Source organism: Phaethon lepturus, unplaced genomic scaffold (genome assembly GCF_000687285.1).
Source record: "Phaethon lepturus isolate BGI_N335 unplaced genomic scaffold, ASM68728v1 scaffold8799, whole genome shotgun sequence".
Classification (NCBI taxonomy): Eukaryota; Metazoa; Chordata; class Aves; order Phaethontiformes; family Phaethontidae; genus Phaethon; species Phaethon lepturus.
Genome location: NW_010561185.1, coordinates 1 through 21,425, shown reverse-complemented (window position 1 = coordinate 21,425; position 21,425 = coordinate 1). Strand labels below are relative to the sequence as shown.

The window sequence follows — 21,425 nt, the reverse complement described above, 5'->3', positions numbered from 1 at the left end:
GTGTACAAAGGATTTTTAAGCTCATTATGAGAAGAATGTGTGACATAGTAGTCTGACACCACTTTTCCAAAGATATTAAACATGATGTCTGATTCTGGCTCTTGCAGTGATGTTTGGGCAGATTAACTGACAGCAGTTTCCTCATCTGTATATGTACAATAGGCTAACAAAAGCATCCTAGAAAAATCTCATTTGACAAAGTCTGTTGAAGTTTCACAAGCTAGAATGGTACAAACATACTAGGATCAACAAGCATGAAGTATTGCGGCTTGCCTTTAATCACACAGATCGAATTATCAAACATCCCACTTATATCTGAACCGGTATATATGAGGAAACCTTCTGAAGCAAGAACATTTGGATCCATACCATGATGCCTTAATGACTTTACCACCAAACCAAAGACAACTCCTATGGCATGTGACAGATCCATAGGAATCACCAGGGATGGTGGGCTTTTACTGAATGGGATGTTTAAACAAAAAGTGAGCATGTCTAAAATGTGAAAGTGGTACAGACTGGAGACTCAAAAAGAACAACAGGACTGTGGCAGAGTGATTGAAAAGTGTGTCTGGAGTGATGACTAATATTTTCCAGCATATATATATGAGGTTTCAATAAATGTCCTTTAAAGTGCTACGGAAAGTGCAGAGATAATGCTTTTACACAGCATTATTATCGTTGTGAGAATTTGTTTGCTGATGTTTGTCAAGCATTTTGAACAAGAGAACATTTATATGCAGCAATAATGAAATACAGTCATATTTAGCTATTATGCAACTATGAAAGGATGAAAGGCTCTTCCTCCAGACTACCACCACAACTTCACTTCATCTTGACACCCCATATTTATTCCTATGCACTTGGGAATCATGGACCCTCATGTTTTGGTTCCACTATTTTAATTGCTGTACTGATTTTGTCTGGGATAGTGTTAATTTTCTGCATTGTAGTCTGTATCATGCTATGTTTTGAATTTGTGATGAAAACAGTATTGATAACATAGAGAAGTCTTAGTTATTGCTGAGCAGTGCTTACACAGTGTCAAGGTCTTTTCTGCCTTTCATGGTGCCCTGCCAGCGAGTAGGCTGGTGCACAAAAAGTTGGGAAGGGAGACAGAGGGATAGATGACCCCAACTGACCAAAGGAATATTCCTTACCATATGTCATCATGCTCAGCAATAAAAGCCAAGAGAAGGAGAAGGGGTGACTTTCAGAGTTATAGTGTTTGCCTTCCCGAGTAACTGCTAGGCATGACGGAGCCCTGCTTTCCTGGAGATGGCTGAACACCTGCCTGCCCATGGGAAGTGGTGAATGAATTCCTTGTTTTGCTTTGCTTGCATGCACAGCTTTTGCTTTCCCTATTAAAGTGTCTTTATGTCAACCCACAAGTTTTCTCCTTTTTACCCTTCCAATTCTCTCCCCCATCCCACTGGGGGTAAAATGAGCCAGCAGCTGTGTGGGCCTCAGCTGCCTACTTGGGTTAAGTCATGACAGTTGCTTAAGAAAATGCTAGGCTGACTAGCAAAATGAAATATAGTAAATTGGACTTCCCAGTTATTAAGGAACCTCCCCTAGGTCTCCAACTAAAAGGAGTAAACTGATGTAGGTCTGGATCTACTCATACACATGCTATTTTTCAGTCTTTGGATATGAAGATTTTTGGGTCAGGCACAGCACTGTATGACTGCTATTGGGAGCCCAATCAAGTAGGCATAGCAGGCATAGCAGGTAGAATCAATGGTAGTTTCAGGATATCTGTGTTTCACTCTGTACTGTAGGACAGATATGCCTTGCATATCACAAACAGTATCTGTACGTCACTATAGAGACATATAAGCATCTCATATATTTTAAAAGAAACACTTCACTTGGTCCTTGGCCAAAGAAAGGAGGAGTAACACTGCTAATGCCAATGGATTGGCAGTGGTGCAAGATATCTCACGCTTTCCTCCTCCACATGGAAGGGAAGTGCATATAAGTAGTCCCAGTATTTAGTTCGAGCAAAGAGGCTAGGTCAAAGTAGCAACATTTACACCATGTTCTGCTGGTGATCATTCAGACTAATTTTGAGAGTTCAAGTTGATGCAAAAATTATGTCCCCATTTTACATCATGATGAAACATAAGAAAAATGTTTCTAGTGATGTGGTATATATCTACCTGGTACATACAGGTAAGTTAAACATACTGGTAATCATCTGCCACTTTTTCCTGTAAGTGGCTTAAACTGAGGCACTACCTTGAAAACTGTCAGACACCTTATTCAAAGGCTCCCTAGCTAAGTCTCCCCCAGTTCAAACATCTGCGTTGCCTCATTTGATATTTTGTTGTATTTTAACATTTTCTAAATAAAATAAAATAATGTCTTCATGACTTGAAGATACTTTGCCAAGCACACAATAAACACTTCTAGAAAATTATCAGCCACATTATCATCCTGCAAGCAATCCTCCTCTGAATTATAGTTATCCTATAGTCTACAGTGTTCAATCAATAGCACTGGTGTTAGCAAGAGCTAATCCCGTGAGTGAGGAATACAGAGCAAAAGCAACATGCAACCTGATCTAGTTGAAGATGTCCCTGCTCATTGCAGAGGGACAGACTAGATGACCTTAAAAGGTCCCTTCCAACCCAAAGATTCTATGATTCTAGCAGGTGACAGGGGATTCCATAGCTTTAGACATAGTCCCCTTGCATTTGAACAGAGAGCTTTGTAAGAGAAGTGCTCCAGGTAAAATGACAGCCACACACAGGTCAGAGTAAAACTACCATTAATTTCAGTCAGGACACAATTTCCCTGTAGGAATTTCATTGTCACTAGTCTTGCTGTATTTTCAATACCTTTCTTCTACTTAAAGAAGTGAAGTTAAAAAGGGAAGAGGAAGCACCATATGTTATATGATAATAAATACATTTACATAAATAACCAGGGAGGATCTGAAGAACTGCAATCCAGTAACCCTGACTTCACTTTCAGGACATAAATTGGAAATGCTTGCTATGGCCTCATTTGGAAACCTTTAAAACTGTATGCTACATAGACCAGCCAGAGAAACTCAAATTCATAAAAGACCTACACATGCAAACTTACTGTATGTATTGCTGATATGACAGACGATAAACGTGACACAATCAACATTTTATTTATCTCAATTTCAAACCAGTTAACGCTGCATCACACAGCAGTTTCACCAGCAAGGTCAGGCATTAGAAAGTTGCTCATACAGATTAAGAACTAGCTTACAAAACAAGAAAGGAGGGTGTCAGATCAAGAAAAAACATTTGACTTGTGTAGGAGTAATGAGCACAATAGGTATCAATAGCTTGATTTTGTTTACACAGTTTATACTGAAGACAGTATTTCACAGTGTATCATAGGAGGCTAATAATATCAATGACAAAAAGCCACTCTGGGCTTTCTCCTTTTCAAGACACTGAATGGTCTATCTTCCCTTAAACACAGTTCTCAATAGCATGCTTTCCCAGAACGAGGCTAAAGTCCTCTGCTATGTACCAGCTGAGAAATGCAAAGGAAAAAAGCAGAGGAAGACTCATTTTTCCCCATCTAAGTATTACTCTGAATGTGGTCTTAAAGGCTAATAATGCTAGATCATTGCTACTACAAGAGTTCAGAGGGCTGCTAGTACATAACACAAGTTGATTATCGCAGCTCAGTTCCCCAAAATACAGTTCAAAAATTCTCAGTGGCATTCCTCCTTGACAGTCCCAGGAAGTACCAAAGAGTAAAGGAGCCTTGGAAAGCTCTCTTGACTTATCTCACCTTCCTCACAGGAGACTCCAAGCACTGGTTGCTTCTTTTGCCTGAATCACATCCCAGATAAACACGAGCATGCAGCTGTCCACATCCTACAAAGGGGTTCTTGGTTGTCTCACAAAGGGGACATGTTTTCCAGGAAAATTTAATCCATTTGCCCGGAGATACAACCCAGCTATGAGACAACACTATAACATTTGCACCATCCACAATCTGCAACCTTAATGGAAGTTTGTAACACGGAACTGCAAACATATAAACTGCAGGGAAGCATTTCACGAGAGGCAACTACGTAGATCATGATCGGAGATAACAATTAATGTTTCTGCTTCAGCTGACTCTATTTACTCACCCGGTGACTTGGGTGCTGCTTTCTCCAGCTCAGGTTTGATCAACTTTGGTACAGCATTGGGTAGCTTGCCCTGCCATTAACCACTCTAGAAACAATGACGGGAAAAAGCATGCCTGTCTATTCAATAGTCAGTCAATGTAAGTCAAACTTACAACCAAGAAAAACACAGTCATAAGAAAGCAGAGATTCAAAAGAAATACAATGCAGGGCAGACAAAGAAAGTGTTGACTCTCAATCTAATGTATGTGACAAATGGCAATAAAATTATTTCAGGCTTTTGAAGCAATATCTTCTAGATGGTACATAAAACCTGACTGAGCCCAATACACCAGTATGACCCTACTGCAGACTGATACTAAATAAAGGCTTGATTCTCAAGTCTTTAAATCTGGTTGAATTCTCCTTCTACCATAGAAGTGTCTGGGGCTAACCTTTGTCTGTGGTGCCTGGATGATGCAAGTCCAAAGAAAATATTGATACGAAAACCCAAAGAAACAACAAAATAATCAGTTTTCCAACACAGTGTCTGTCATCAACATTTTTTGAGAGAAACTGCAACAAATGGTAACAAGGACATAGATGTTCTGGACCTTTTCCCTTCACATCTCATCTGAACAGAGTGAATGACCAAAAGGGACAAATCAGGATCAGTTCATTTAAGAACACTCACAGGAAAGCCTGGTCATGCCTAAATTAAATGTGCCTGAGACAATTCTCTAGCATGAAAAAATTACTGGCACAACAGCTCACCTCCTTAGTGTTGGACACACAGAGTGCCTGAATTCAAAACCTTCAGGAGGTTGCCCCTGGTCAGTAAAAGTGCTAGCTGGTCCATACTGAAACAATTTAACTACGTAGACAGATGAATTCAGTGCCTGAAGACTTCTCTGGCGTTGCTTAGCTTACCAATATAGATAGAGTTATTCTGATACTGAATTTTATACTTTTTGACACATGATGTATTAATCTTAACTACCGCAAGTTAACCTGTTAGCTTGGTATCCTGCGTCAAGCAAATCAACAGGTGAATGATAGAGAAGTTCCACAGGATATGAAAGTTTATCCAAACTTTTCCATTTACCTGGAAATTTTGCAACATAATTAAATATACTGAGGACTTACAGCAGTTTCAATTAGGTCTGTAATGCAGCAATTTAAAGTGTATTAGCTCTTTTACATAGAGCTCTCCAGAAAATCTGCAAAAACAGTTTTATTATTTTAATAATACATAAACCCAGTCAGATCTCATGCAAAAATCTTCCAATACTGTGTTCATTCAGCATAAACCCATGCAGCGTAACTTGAAACTCACAGTGAACTCAAAGGATACCTTCTTATACAGTCTCTTCTTCATCTTTTGTAAGACAAGGGTTTTACGGTCACCTGAGACTGCATTTCAAATTCTTTTTTGTCTCCAACATTAATGTGATTAAGCCTTTATATCCGAGGTGGACATAATGAGTCAAATTCATTCCACTATCTTTAGAGAGACCCTATGTGGGACTACATCCCAAAAGCTGAATCTAACTCTATTAATACAAGCAAAGAGCAATGACTGAAGGGATTACCTCCTCTGTTCTTTCAAAACCAAGAGCCACACCGTCCACTGCATTTATCTGACAAATAACTGTGTTTCTGTTTAGGTCTTACTTTGAAATTCATGACTTGCTGCCTCCTTTCTACCCATGCAATGTTTTCTGAATAGTAGGAAAGAAATGTGGTAGCTGATTTAAAATTCCTCCCATTATAGACATATATGGTTAAACTAATGTTGAACTCCCTATTCTTGAACAAGCAGAATCCCTATTGCCAGGTCTCCCAAAGGCCATACTCTGATTTTCAGCTCCTGACTCATGAATGAAGTGAATCACTACAGGAATTCTGAAATTTAAATTTATATTGTTAGGCAGTCAACAGCCTATTGTGTTGTGTTGTCCCCCCTCCAATCAATATCCATTGAATATGTATCAATCACTGGCATTTTTCTCATGAATATATTATCTAAGCAGTCAGCTACTAAGCAGTCCTGTTGTCTTAAATTTCATGTCTGTCAGTCAAAGTAAAATAAAATAAAACAAGAAAATAAAAGAATATAAAAAGAAAGAGAAAAAGCATCTGATTACATAGGAGGAGGGAGAATTTATATTATCTAAATACTCATCTAAAAATTAATTTATATTATTTAAATACTATTACCTAAATTAACCTCCTTAGTTCACAAATTATTGTTAGTTTAAGACTGAAAGTACTTGACACTATTGATATTAGTATTTTAATATACTGCTTTTGGAGGTCTAATCTTGAACTTCTAGGACACTGGTCCTACCTCACAACTCTGTCTCTCACAGATTCTACAAAACACCAAGTTAAGAGTACAAAATCACAAACTTAGATTAAAAGCAGTCAAATCTGTGCTTTTGTTCTCCTATTAGAGAAATCACAGTACATGTAAAAATAAAAGCTAAATTTCTGGAGAACTACCCAGCCCCTGCTGCTGCAAACAATCAGTACCTAAGTCATAGAATCAAACCTAGGTTTCTCTCATGGTCAAACAAATAATGATGCACAAAGCCAGACAGTTAGCCACTGTTAAACAGTTCGATGGTGTTATGCAAACTGTAGAATGTTAGTAGTCATCATATAGTGAAAAACAGTGTTTGTCAGAAGTCCTTTGACCTTTTGAAGTGGCAAGTCTTAAGAGCAGCAAAAAAGCAGCAAATACAATTTTGAAGACAAAACTGAAAAGAGGTATCAAGTGAGCACTGTGGCTAGTGCTAGATAGGTTTAATCTTTAACATTTGGTATGTTTCCTGAAGACTTGGCTTACCGGATATAATGAAAATATTTCGTTTCTTCTGAAAAACTATGAATTTCTCATCCTTGTTTCGGAAATAAAAGAAAAAAAATAAAAAATGAAAATGTGAACCCAAAAGCTCAAGAAGACAACCAAAAATATTCCAAAAGACTTTTTATGATTTTCAAACCAGTCTGGTTGATTCCACAGGCCTTATTCACGATTGTCAGCATTGAATTAAATGTTATTGGAAAAAGAGACTTTCACATATGGTGTCTGAACACTGCAAGTGACAAAAAGCAATGAGGCAGAGAACTCAACTGACACAATATAGTCCACAATTTTGGTCTAATGCAATAGCTAAGAGTTCTTAAGGTAGACAGACTAATGCAGAAGAATAAACATTACAGTCAATGGCTGTCAGCAGAGCCATCAGCCTCACTGAATGAGGAAAATTACTGTTAGACTGAGGTTATGGGACAAGGAAGGAATCCAGTCCTTTACTGCTGATGAGGGAAGTTATACTATGTAAGCCCTTTCATTAAATAGATCCCATCTCAAAACAAGTTAACTTTCTCTCCCCTACATCACTTCCCTAGTATCCTTGCTGGAAAATGGTTCAAGAATACCACTCCTCTAATTATTTTAAACTTTCTTCTAACTACAAGATTCAGTTTGCACATAGGTAGTGTATCACCACTTATTTTTGTACCAGTTTTATCCCTTATGTACAGGTTAAGCCTATGAATTTCCACAGCAATATTTATCTTACGTATTTAATATACAGATACTCTTAATTTACTCAGTTAAAATGTTTGGCAATTCAGTGCTTTTCAAACAGGTTGGAACAAAGTCTTGGACCCAGTGAAACCAATGGTACAATCTGACCAATTCCATGAAGTTACAATCTCATCAAAGTTTTCCGATCAATAACACTACACACAGATATCTTATCAGGATAACAAGTACACAAGTAAACAAATACCAGTTATGTAGAAGAAAATAGATCGAATATGTGTGCATTCCCTTCTTCTTCCTGTCCCTAAATAGTTTTGTTTTATCACCAAAACATGAGTAATGTATGAGCTCCAAAAAAAGAAAGCATGGAGCAAAAGTATATTTATACTCTCCATTTCTATACAAATATGAAGGCTGTTGACTTCTTCCAAAAACTCTGAATTCTTTGTTCCAAAGAAAAGAAAAAAAAAAAAAGTTAGATACTTTACAAAACACCATTACACAATTTTCAAATACACATGTAGCTATTTTAGTTCTAAAAACAAGTTAACACCTACAAAGACCTTGCATTTTAGGACATTTAAAGTTAAAAGTCCTATTCGGTCCTTTTCTAGCTATCATGCTAAAGCTAACAGGCATGATAAATTTGTCTGTTGTATTATACTTGGAACATGAGAAAAGCTATAATTGCTTTAGGCTCTTTTGTCCTTAGTTGCTCGTAACTTTTACTAAACATCACAGAATGTATTGTTCTAACATTTTTAAATCTTAGTTTCACCTTAAGAACCATTTCCTCTGCTGCTGAAAATTTAGATAAAGAAGGGAATATTCATAAAGACATTAAAAACCCTTTTAATGAAACAGAATCTTTATTTTGAGCAAAGCTAAAGAAAGAGCATATTTCTACAGAATCAAAATCTTTTGGTCCAAATTAAATTGATATCACCTCCTTAGAAAGATCTTGCATGTAGAGAAAAATTCTCTAATATCTCAGTGGAAAAGGCATCTAAGCAATTAATCTATGAAGAACAATGACTCTATCTTTATCTGACTGCTGGGACAAAAAGTGAATTCTCTTGGCAGCCAGGAAAAATGATGGGATTATTCACAAAGGAACTAAAATACTGTTTTTTCTCTAAATGAGCCTGTCAGTGCAAAACAATAGAGTAGAACTAAATATTACAAAGGAAGCTCTTCTGGAATTAAAGATTGCAGATGTACCCCTCCTCCTTCCCAAATGCAGACCTAAAAATCAACAGCAGATCTAGTCTCCCTATAATTACATGATGGCGGAAAACTAATTTAAATAGTACATCAGGACCAATACTCAAGTATTTTGAGTTTTTGACTTACAAATATGCAAACATATAAATATAAGCGGGCCAATAACACTCTTATTCCGACCCAGTTCATTTCACAGTTCTGAAGACCTAAAGCAAGCAGTGTAAATAAATCAATGAAATTACATACCTATGAGATCTAAATTCTGGTACCAACAAAGAAATCTATATTTCTTTTGAATTAATCCACATTTTGCTTCACATAACAAAAGTACTGGAAAACATAGATAATTATTCTCGAGGGCCTAGGGCTCACATCCAAAGAAATTATTAAAGTATCATTTTTATTTTTATCTTCTTGGAGACTGTCTATCAGACAATAGACATTTAGCAAGCTTATTCTTCTAAAATGTATTTTCTATTTACTTACTTTTTATAAAAACGCTTAACATTCTGTTCTCTCCCCTCAAGGGGAACCAATAGCTATTTAGAGGTTTGTACATTTAGCAAGGAAAGACAGCCTTTAAAATAATTTATGGTAAGGCATCAAATAACAGTCAGAATCACTAAGTTTATAAAACGTGCCACAAGTATTCGCTGTAAGTTAGGTAATGTGTTTTACATGGATTTAAACAGGCCCAGGCCTGGTCTCGTTAAGGCTGAAGGCAAAACTGCCTTGTTGCCAGTGGAGAAATGTTGGGTTCTTTATATCCCTAACTAAATATTTAAAATACATGAGATCTAAAGATGTAAGAAAGTGTTAGCCTCTTGCACTAAGGGATAAATGTATTTAATAATGTGCAGGGCACCAGGCTGACAGGGTAAAAATTGTAGTACCATGAAAATGGAGTTCTATCTTGGTTTTGTCAGAAGTACAGGTGTCTGCTGTGATCTGAGACGATATACATTACCTGGGGGATGGCAGATTTATCACTGGACTTTTAGGATGCCCATGCTTTTCTGGAACATTACCTAGAGGCCAAGCAAGACAGACTACAGGGGCTAAACAGCACCAGGTGCCTAGACAAGTGTAACGAATCCCACCATTGCAGAGGGAAGGGATTCAACCCCAACATACGACATCGGAAGGCCAGATTCCACCCCCCTACCTGGGGGAACCCCGTAGATATAAGTGTCTCAACACCCTCCACCATCACTTAAAATTGGGAACAGGATTCAGTTACCTAAACAAAAGTGTCTAGTGTCAGCTGAGATGACTTAGGACGTCCAGCCTGGCTTCCTGTTGCTAGCTTAAAAAGATGAACCTTTCATAGATCCCGTGTTATTTCTACCAGCCTTCTGTACACCTCGGCCAAGGGCACCTTAAATGGTGCTGGATGCCTACGCGTAAGCGACTGAATCACTCTACTAGTCAATACTAACAGCAAAGTCCAGAAAAAAGATTCAACTCGCTCTGATACCGACATTAACTGATTAGTCAGCTGAGTTAGTCTCTCTGTTTTACTGACTACAGGGAGCAGACTTACTAATATATAAGAAACACATACAGCACATTTGAACACCTAAACTTAAGTACTGTTCTCGCAAGCTGAATCCCTTTCCCAATCTAACCCTGCAGCTTACACACTTGCTAGAAAATATACCTCATCCAAATCATCCTGCACAAGTCTCATCATCAGGATGCGTATCAGCAAACAAACTCAACCTTCCCACATAAAACATCTTGAGATCCCTGTTTTGCAAGTGATACATAATTTGCAAAGCATGGACGTTGTGAAAGTTCGTATGTGCCAGTGTCATGAACATCTTTAAGTCTGTGTTTGTGACCACACTAATGATGTAATGTATGAAATTCCAAAATAAGATCTTAGAGCGTAATATTTAGATATCCATAACACTCCTACTAGTATCTAATTTCATTCACTAAATAGTAATAATTAAATACAACAAGACATAATACTTTGAGAAAATCACCAAAAACTAGTCAAGCCCTCCTGAGACAGTGTCAGCAATCCATACATATCTACATATCTTTTAAAATCAGGCAGTGTTAATCCATTTCAACTGCGCTAAGTATTTCAAAAGGAGTGAAAATTTAAATCGGTCCTTAATTTTTCTCTGCCCCTGCAGTATTTTCATTCTGTAAAGTCAAAGAAATACACCGAATTACCCATCAATGCGTGCCTTCTATGCTCATAAATAGGTCCTATCATCTTGAATTATTGAACATACCTCACTTTCTATCAGGAATTGCCTAACCTGAGCCAACTTCAAACTGTTGCCAGTAGCCAAAGGAAAAGTCTATTGAAAATAATTCTTCCACTGTAGTTTTCCCTACTGTACTTTTACCATTTTGGTTTTTTTTCCAGTTCCAATTTTGGAAGTCCCACCACGGTGGATTTTAAAATTTGACTTGTCGAAACTCCAGCAAATATACAATAGCTAGCAATACTGCACTGGGAGAGAAATAGGCTCTTGATAAGTCCTTCCCATCTCTAATATCTCTGATTTTATGGTTCAATAATGACTGATGATTTTCCTGAGCCGCAGGCAATGGTCTGTAGGAGACAAGCTGAGGGGAAAGAAAAGGGGGGAAAAAAAAGATGAAAACAAGAGATAAGAAAAAAAGAAGCAAGGAAAAGAAAAGTAAGGAGGAAAGTGGAAAGAAGGAAGGAAGGTCATAAGGTGAACTCATGGTGCAGGAACCCTGAAGAACAAGATTCAGTTTCCATTTCTATCATACTTAACATGTCAGCATAGCAAATCTCTTATTTCCCCTGTGCCTCATCCTCCCACCCCTAAGTTCTTAACATTCAGGGGTATGTGAGCAGCATGTCTGCCTATTACTGGTGTCTAATAAAAAACATTAATACCTGGAGCAGTGAAAGGCCAATCTTTTATTGTATTTCATAAAAATCCACAAATATTCAAACAAAAAAGGAGAAGCTTAGGTACCATGATGACAAGGCAACATGAATGTTTGTGGAACAATTTACTTATTTAATAGTACATTCATTCAAAAATAGAACAGTTTTTTGATTTGGCATTGTGTAACATTTACAATCTAATCCAAAATCCATTTTGTTAAGATTTTTACACTTATTTAAATACATTTTGAAGCAGACTATTTGTTTTTGTATTATCTTACTCAAACTTTCATTCTGTAAGAGAATGTGATACTCCGTATTTTCAGTCATCTAATTACATCCTTCACATAATCCTACTGACAACATCCTCTACCAAGTATTGGTACTTACATTTAAAAACAAAACAAAACTAAACTAAAAAAACCCCCAGGGTTTGAAGTGTTATAGACATGTTTTTCACCTTTTCTGCTCTGGTACTTGTCTCTTGAGCATATTCACTACTTGAATGATTACACAGGTGATCAAATTGAAATGCTGTATTTTACAGTATCCCTCTACTACTTTTTATGAAAAAAAGCAACACAGTCCTGAGATGAATGATGAAGATATATTCCTGCCTCTTTTGCATCACTTCTGTTGTTCTTGTCAGGTATTGGAAGAGGCAACAAATACTCCTCAATGACTCCAGTTCACATTTGTGCAAGCTACGTTACTAAGATGGATAAGCTATGTGATCAGTATGAAGACTCATGATGTAACTAGGCACATAACCCAGATCTCCAGCCCTCCAGCACAATGCCTCAATCACTTACATTGCCTCTCTTTTCCTACCTATTTAAAAATACATGCAACGGAGAAAGAGACAATAAAGATCTTTACAAAGCTGGCATTCCATGTACGAATAATGAAGGACAGAATTATCAGAATTCAGCACTTCATAATCAATAAGGAAAATCAAAAAGTGGAACACAGTCCTGGGTTGCAGGTTAATTTTTTATTTTTTAAAAAACATAGAAGTAATGAGAGAAAGAAAAAAAAAAAAAGCCTGACTTGCCAAGACCAAAATCAGGCTGTACAGTTAGCAATATTGTGTGGAAGAGAGATCATTTATTTTACTTGCAATTAAATGTATTACTACTATTCTGTACAGCACGTAAACCATGACATGTAGACAAACAACCTGTCAATTTTTCTGCAAAGACAGTGAGTCAAAGCAATTTCTTAGAAGAGCATCACATAACCAACATCTGAGGTAAGAAAGAAAAATATGACAGGATCACCACCTTCAGATCCAGATGCAGCACAAAAAGGAAGCAATTTCCTCTTTGGTACACTTTGTAAATATCCACTGATACATTTAAAGGAAGTATCTTCCTTCCCCTTGAAAGGGATACTTGTTCTTCTGTTTTGCTATCTATGTTTTAAAGAAATTGATGTTTCTGTCTCCCTTTCAGCTGGTAATTTTCTGAAAAGGTAAGTCTTCCCCCTGCCAACCTGTATTTCACACTTGTAAGTGGAGATGTGATTACATGTCAGCAAAAATGAACAGGACCAATGAAATAAAACAACTGCTTCTCTACAAGATCGTGAGGAAAAAAATATTAAAGACCAGATTTTCTGAGGTTAGCACTTCTTTTCAGATTATCTATACAACTGTGAATCCAGTTCAACTGTTCTGTAAAAGGGAAAAACACGTAACAGCATCTTCATGTATTACAGACATGTCATGTGAGTGGGAAAAGCTGATGAAAATCGATATAGATTTATCTTAGAGCAGTTATTTTGTCCCCCACAACCACAGCCTGGTATGAAGAGTACTGGTGAGTTAATACAACCAGAAGCTCAAAGCGAAGGGCATCAGTCTTAGAGGGACATTCTTCCCCAAACCTCTGAGCTGACCGGTATAGAGACAAAGCCATTGCTATCAAGAGGTAGACAAATCTACTTCCAGCCTGGCCCTACAGTGCCAGATGCTCTTTTAAGACGCAGCTGTAAGGAATTTGTTCCAATATTCCTCCCAATGTACACAGACATCTTCTACGAATACTCCTTGGCACAACTGTCCCATTCCACACTGCTATTCCACTCAAGGGTCAGTCATTATATGATCCATAAAGAGTTAATACAAAAGGCAAAACATTTTTCATCCACAGTCACAAAACAATTGTCAAATATTATGCTTTATGAATGTTTTCTCATAGTGTAATAAAAACTGCTATTGTTCTACAGAGAAAGCATCAAGTGACTTGAATGTTCTACAGAGCTATTGTGGCTCATTGTTTCAGCAATTCTCCTGTCAGTTTTAATCCCAGAATTTTAAACCCCTTTCCCAAACCTGGGATCAAGCTTCAGCACTTGAGATTGGATTGCCTAATGCTAAGCACTGAAATCAATGGGATAAGTTTCCTCACACCCTGAAGCCTTGATCTTGAAATTAACAGGAGATTTTAAGCATGACAAAAACACCTGAACAAGCCCCTAAGTCAATTATGTGCTGTAATACCTCAAAAGGTATGCTAGGAACATTAGGATCACAGCTGAAGTGCAGATAACTCCTCAGCTGGTATAAACCAGCTGATAAGTACAGAAACACTGTACCAACAGTTTTTGTTAATAAGTAATGCTACAGAAATATTTTTTATATTTCCATAATTTATGTCAATTTTAATTCATCACAGAAGTAAGTTGTTACCACTTAATTGCTCTTACTGTGCAGCAAAGATGCTCATAATGAATGATGATAAGCAGGAACATGAATGAACAGTTGCCAGGCAACCAATAAATAAAGGTTCCAAATAGCATGACCTCTCTTTAAAGGATAAAGCTCTAATCATAATTATTTTTCAAATCCATTTCAGTGCCAACTAAAATTATGTTTGCAGCACTAATCCTGGTCTTCCTCATACAAAATAAAACCAAATCTGTCATTTGACATATCACAGATAACAAATTAAACAGACTCAACCTGCTTCTTCAGATTATGGTCAATAGTGTAGTTTGAGGATAGAAAACAGGTTAGACAATAAAGTGGAATCCAAAACAGAGAAGTGAGAAGAATTAAGCAATTTAAATAGGGTAATTAAAATTAAATTATTTTAAAAGTTACATTAAGGATCCTCAAAAAGCATCAACACCAAGTCCTCCAGTGTTTAACTCCACAAAATGATCATTCAGTAAAGTAGAAGGATGAGACAGACTTTAAAATACTGAAAACAGATGCAGTTTGAAATGTTTTGAAATCTATATAATACCACATTCTATCTTTATAAACTCTTACAACTCAGTCTTGCCGAGTGCATAAGCAAAGCTGAGGTGCCTAGAGCAAGCACTGACCTTTTCGAAGGATTCAAAATAAAACTGAAAAAGAGCAGCATAAATCTTAAACCAGTTAAAGAACACAGTATATCCACTCTGAAGAAACAATGAATGCTTATGCAGGACTTTTACATAATGCTTCCTGAATAATGGAAGGGGGAGAGCTTGGACTTGTTCAGGGTTTTTTGGTGGGCTAATAAATTGTGTATTTATTTTAGTAAGATCTCAAGTCAGAAAACATTAGGAATATATGTTTTGGTAGGTTTATCTTGCACTACGTAAGGTGACTACATAAATCTCTTTACTTAACCATTTTATTTCTTTTCTGCAGTAGAATTGAGAACTACTAATAGTTGTGATGCTTAAACACTAAACAGTCAAAAATTTGCAATAGGAAAATAAGATGAACTACAATTATAAACAAATAGCTCTTGCACCTAAGGTCTAACATACTATGTCAGTTGTGAACTCGTAAGACTTGGGACGATCTTTTCAATCTGTCTTTGAACAAAATACAGGCAACAGAACCCATAAACTTCCCTGCAACATTAGTAGCACAAAATAATCTCATACTTTATAGTAAAAAATTGATCTACTAGCATTTTTATAAAGAGGAATTATTGTTTAAATTACAGCAGAGAATGCACTCTGCCAACAAGTAGTCTCCACGTGTATTCCTTCCTATCGAATGAGAGACAGTTCATTATATAGTAGGTATTTTCCTTCTATGACAAAAAAGTGTTCTGTTGCCTATCAGACACATAACTTTCCAATTATTTTCCTTATCTAGATATATCTGCTCATCAAAAGCCTTTACAGGATGTTTTCGATGATATTTCCTCAATAATCAAATAGGAAATACACTGCATAATACCTATATTTTTAATGACTAATATTTCACCCACAAACCACCTCCACCACCTGATTCAATAACTCTTCCCAGTCCTCCCAATAATTTCAGTCTGAACTTCTAACAAAAATCCAATCCATTTAGTTGATATCTTATGCAAGAATGAGATTCAGAACTTAAATAACTGAGAACCATGCATACTGACTGCCACTAAAAACAATGCAGAAGACCCTGTAAATTCCTTTTAGGACACATGGCACTACTTACATAAAAACCACCTGAACTGCTTCTCCATAGTTTTGAGCTTGCATTTTAACAAATTATAAAAATACCGTGTCGTGCTTGCAAACCTGACAACCAAGCCCACTAGTTGAAAAGGGTGTAAAGGTGATATTGGAGGATTTTTTCCCCTCCCAAATGTTTGTTCCTTTTCCATTACCAGCTGAAGAACTAAATTTGTCTTATTTTAAGCTTAAAAGACCCAAAGCCTATGGAAGAAAAGGTCATGCATTACCATTCAGCAAGAGCTGGAGGCTAATTGTAAAGTTTATTAACAGTGAAAACAACGGGGTTCTCAGCCACTTACTACCATGGAGGAAACGGATGGTATTTTTCTGAAGTTTGGATTCCATTGTATTTTGTTCTACAATATGCAATTTAACTGTCCCATCTCTGAAAATGGGAGGAGAGAAAAGACTTATTTTTCTGAAGCTGCTCACGCTAAAATAGGAGTCACTTCAAGATCTCCCCTAGGGATTCAAGTCTATATATTTAGCACTAGAAGAAGGAAAACAGAGAGTAACTGCCAGCTTGAGGAGAGAGATGCTGAAGCATGCTTCGTCTCTAGTGTTTCCCACATCACAGATACAGTCAATGAAACTCGGTGTGATTCTAAAAACGCTTCTTTGCTCGACAGGCTTTACGCAGATACGCAGCTGATACAGCTGCTCACAGGGGTAAGAGCTAGCAGTGTTAGAATCCAGAGATCAAGCTTATTCTAGAGTCATGCTGATCCTGTCTTCTGACCAAGGTATTCTTGTTTCAGTAACCATTTTTCCTTAACAAAATGGTGACAGTTTTTAGCAATTTTATAGCGAATATTTAATAGTAAATTAAATATACATATACTTATTGTTTAAATATATAAATAAACTAACAGATAACAATAGAAGATAAACCCACGGAATAATACCGGCTCAAACAATACAACACTATTGGTTTTAGGAAAATAAATAAATATAGTCTGTATGGATGATACATGTGAAAGCCCATCTATAGAGACTCAAACATCACAGAAATGAATTATCTTTGAGCAACACAAGATATTATCACTATAGTGAGGAACCTGGGGTGAGGGGTAGCAGGGGGTGGGGGAAGTTGATTGCTTTATCAGTTTTTCAGTTAACATATTGTCTTGTGTGTGCTTGTTTCAATTTTACATTTAAAATGTTCTTTTAATAACTATTATTCCATTCACTATCTCACTGATGGACATTCTCCTCTGCTAATGTACAGGAATAGCTGAAAATAGTAGAAAAACTCTACATTGATGGACATATTCTTCCATTAGGGCATTTGCTCATTGATGTTATAGTTTTGGACCAATAGTTCAGCACTGTGAAGAGGGAGCTAACAGTGTAGCCCTTAGTTTTCCTCATGATGTCAGAAACAATGTCTCACAAAAATGCCACTGGTAATCAGTGAACTTTGAAAATTAATGCTAAAATCTTCATACCCATAAGACTATGTAAATCTTAAACTTCGCCATGATTACTTAAACTATCAGTTCACAATCACCTCTCATGCAGCTTTACCACAAGCTCTCACTGACTCAGAGTGCAAGCATGCCCCTCCAGGTCCCGTACACTATGATCTGAATCCCAATCAGTTACGTCTATTACATGAAATACTACACACATGAATATATTTCAGGACTGACAGCTCAGCTATCAATGGAAGCTTGAGGACTTCATCCATGTAGATGTTTGGTTAAAAGAAATTTGACCGAGAGACAAGAAAATTCTAAGGAACAGTAATGTTCATACAAGCTTGTAAACTTCAGCTTTGTGTTTTTCTTTGAAAATATAAAATTACTATTTAGTATCTTTGAGCTACAGTAATATCTCCTGAAAATTGCCCTTGCTCACAGCCTAACAAACCTGCATTGCAACAGAAAAGACAAAAAAATCTAACACTACTACACAGATTTTGCTTATCAATCAGGAATGTGGATTCAATGAGACAGAATAACAGGAGAAAAATGATCTCTGCATTTTATAATGTTCAACAGGTATTACGTGCACTTTATTTAGCGACAAGAAAGAAATCTACTTTCCAACCATCCTAAGTATTTGTCCAGTGACATTTCATTCAACTAAATGTCCAGTATTTCTTTCCTGAACCCTACTTCGCATATTTATTCTTATTGTCATAAGAAATATTTGTCACACTTTCACAATTTACTATCAAGTACAACTGGTTTATGTACTTGTGCTGACATGGAGGACTGTACAGCACAATACATGCATGCTGTTGCCAAGTCCTTTGCCTCAAATTTCCCACACTTTTAGCCTTTGCTGTTCCAAACAGAAAGTTAGTTGAATTTTTGGCACTACCCAAACAATGTGAATTTGGCTACGGCTGTTCTGGGGCAAATCTCAGGTCCATTTAGCTCAGGACCATGGCACTGACAGTGGTCAAAGGCAGTGGCCTAGGGTAAAGTCCCATATTTCAGGACATCTCTTGATTAGAGTAATACCCTGGAACACTCTCCTGGCTCCCAGCAATCTGTGGCTCAGAGACTCAAATATGAAAAGAGACTGGGAGTGCTGGCATCTGACAACACACTTTGTTTCAGAAGGGCTGGGAGGAAGAACAGGAGATGGCATATTTCAAAAGGGAGAAATATGTGCCCTCATCACACACACACGCTACTTCACTCCACATAACAGTGCTCCTTGCTCCCAATATTGCCTTTGCCCTCAAAATGTGCCTTTTTCCATATGGAAGAGGTGGCAAAAATGAAAGTGTTTCCCTTCTTTCCTCATAAACCCTCCTTCTGACTGGAGGTGGCCTCCTGTTCATATTCCACTTGACTAAACCAATCTTTTCCTCCTCCCACACTAGCTCCATCTGCCGCCCGTCTCTCCAGCAGAGCCAGATGCCAGCAAAGCAGACTACTGTGGGAGGAGAAAGTTCTGTCGCTGGAATTTCTTCCCCATACCCTGCAGGGGGCCAGCCTGCGGAGCCTGGAGAGGAGACAGAGCAACTTCCTCTCTTCCACGCTGCTTTCCCCCGCTCATCACTAAAGGCGGCAGGTGAGGACATGAGCAAAAGGACGATAAAACTTCAATGCGCGCTCTGAAATGTGCGACTTCAATACTTATACGGCAAAAGTCTCACAACTGTACTCCCCGCCCAAGCGTGGTACACAGCTCAAACATGTAAGAAGACAGGAGTCCTGCCCCAAAGAGCTTACAATCAGACAGAAGCAGAGATGCACATTTGTGATAAGGAATGAACAAGAGTGACTAGAGTGTAGATGACATTAAAAAATGTGAGAACCTATAATCAGGAGAGATCTTAATGATGGAGTAAAAAGACTAACACCTTCTAGAGAGATGCAAGTCAGAGAGAGAAGCTACGGCCATGCGTTGTTGAGAGAGGATTGCATGTGGCAAGGGAAACTGCCTGTATAGGAGGAAAGACTAGAATGAAAGCAGACATGGGGAAAGAAAAAGTGATTTTTTTTTTTTATATGTTTGAGGCGATCTTGCATGAGGCAGAGGGACAAGAAGTACAGGTAAGAACTTAGACAACAAGGGAGCCAGTCTAGGGACAGAGGAGCATCTGTGGGAGCAATCATGCCAGAGATGGTAGCAAGAGTGTCACTGAGAACAAGAGCTCATATAAAACAAGCAAGTGTGCCTATGTGCGAGACAGAGGGAAAGTGACAGACTTCATTTCTCTCAGAGAAAGAATTGTGGGAACCCAGGAGACGAAAGAGACTTAGAAACAAGAATGAGTGAGAGTGGTGTATGGGTGCAGCAGAAAGTTTGGAGTGAGGATGGCAGTACAGAAGAAAGTGAAGGAACACAGGGATCTAACAGAAAACTGGAATTATGTATTAGAAGTTGAAAGAGCATATGTAAACTAGAGAGACACACAACAAGAAAGATTAAGTTGAATAGACAGGGAAAGGAAAGGGGAAATGCACAGATCACATTGAAACAGATTAAGAAAAAGGCTCACAGCAGAATGAATGGAGTGACAGGAAGGGGGGAAAGGAGGAAAGAATACATGCAAAGATGGTAAGGGAACATTATTTAATAAAAAGCACTAGGCAAAAACCCCAAATGAGAAAACTGGGAGTGTATAGAAGAGTGACTGGAAATGGATGTCCACTGAATTATGTCACTGTGAACTCTTAGGGTTTGACCCTCCTATGTATTCCCACGTTTTAATCTTTTTCACTTGGAAAAATTCTGTTTCCTGGTCCTCCACATCCTCTTAACTTTTGTGCTGTAGTTGCACCTTTATGGCCTTTGTTTCACTATTTCTAGTGGCAACTCTTTTTGTTACGTTTAAATGGGAAAAAAGATCTTATTTTGTCAAATACTCTACCACAAAGAAACGTGCCAAAATCTCAAGTTTCCTTCCTCCTGTCCCCATAATGCTCTTTCATTCATTCTTCTTTCAAATAAAAAATAAAACGGGCTGGGGAAACCCAGCAATACAGCAGTATCTTAAACCCAGGATATTCACAGAGTCTTCCCTGAGCTGCGTGTACATTCTACGCCCCAGGTTTCCTCCGTGCCCGGGCCGAGGGCTTCCCGTCTTCCGTGGGCGAGGGCAGCGGGGAGGCACGGGCTGCGCTCCAGCGCTCAGCACCGCGCTTCGGGCTGCCGCCGGTAACGGGATCTCCGGCCGAAAGGCATCCGTCAGGCGGGGGAACACGGGGAGGGGAGCTAGCTACCGGCTGCTGGAAAGAAAGCCGACACAGACGAATGCTCTGGCTGCTGGAAGACATGGCTGGCTATTTTATTTTATTTAGGGGATATTAAAAAAAAAAGAGGGGGGGGAAGGGAGAAAGGGAGAGGGGGAAGCTCACACGCTCGTACACGCATACGCTTATCTTACCTCCACATTGAAATACTGCTCCGCTTTGCACACTGTAGCACATAAAATCCAAACGAAGGTTTGCAAGAAAAACACCCTCGACCGAGACACGAAATCCAACCGGCTTCCAGTGCTGAATGCGAGTACGATCATAGTGAACTGTGCTTCAGTGGATGGAAGATCTCTCTTTCTCTTTCTTTGCCTTAAACAAATACACAAACAAACCAACCCTCCCCCGTGTCAGTGAAGAGCCCGCAGCGCAGGTTCACCCACAGCAGGGGAGGATGAGGAGGAGGAGGAGCAGCAGACACTTCACAGCAGAGGCGGCGGCAGCGGCAGGGTCAGCTCTCGCTCATCCTCACCACCAGTCCCG

General features: G+C 38.2%; 1 protein-coding gene across 1 annotated transcript in view; it reads right to left on the bottom strand.

Moving 5' to 3' along the window:
• LOC104626085 (matrix metalloproteinase-16-like) overlaps positions 1-21,425 on the bottom strand; it is a gene marked incomplete at its 3' end in the record, with an annotated part of 88,464 nt that extends 67,039 nt beyond the window's left edge. Inside the window, exon 1 of the mRNA XM_010293912.1 lies at positions 21,074-21,425. Coding sequence (XP_010292214.1) covers positions 21,074-21,205 — 132 coding nt within the window. The remainder of the gene's footprint in view (positions 1-21,073) is intronic.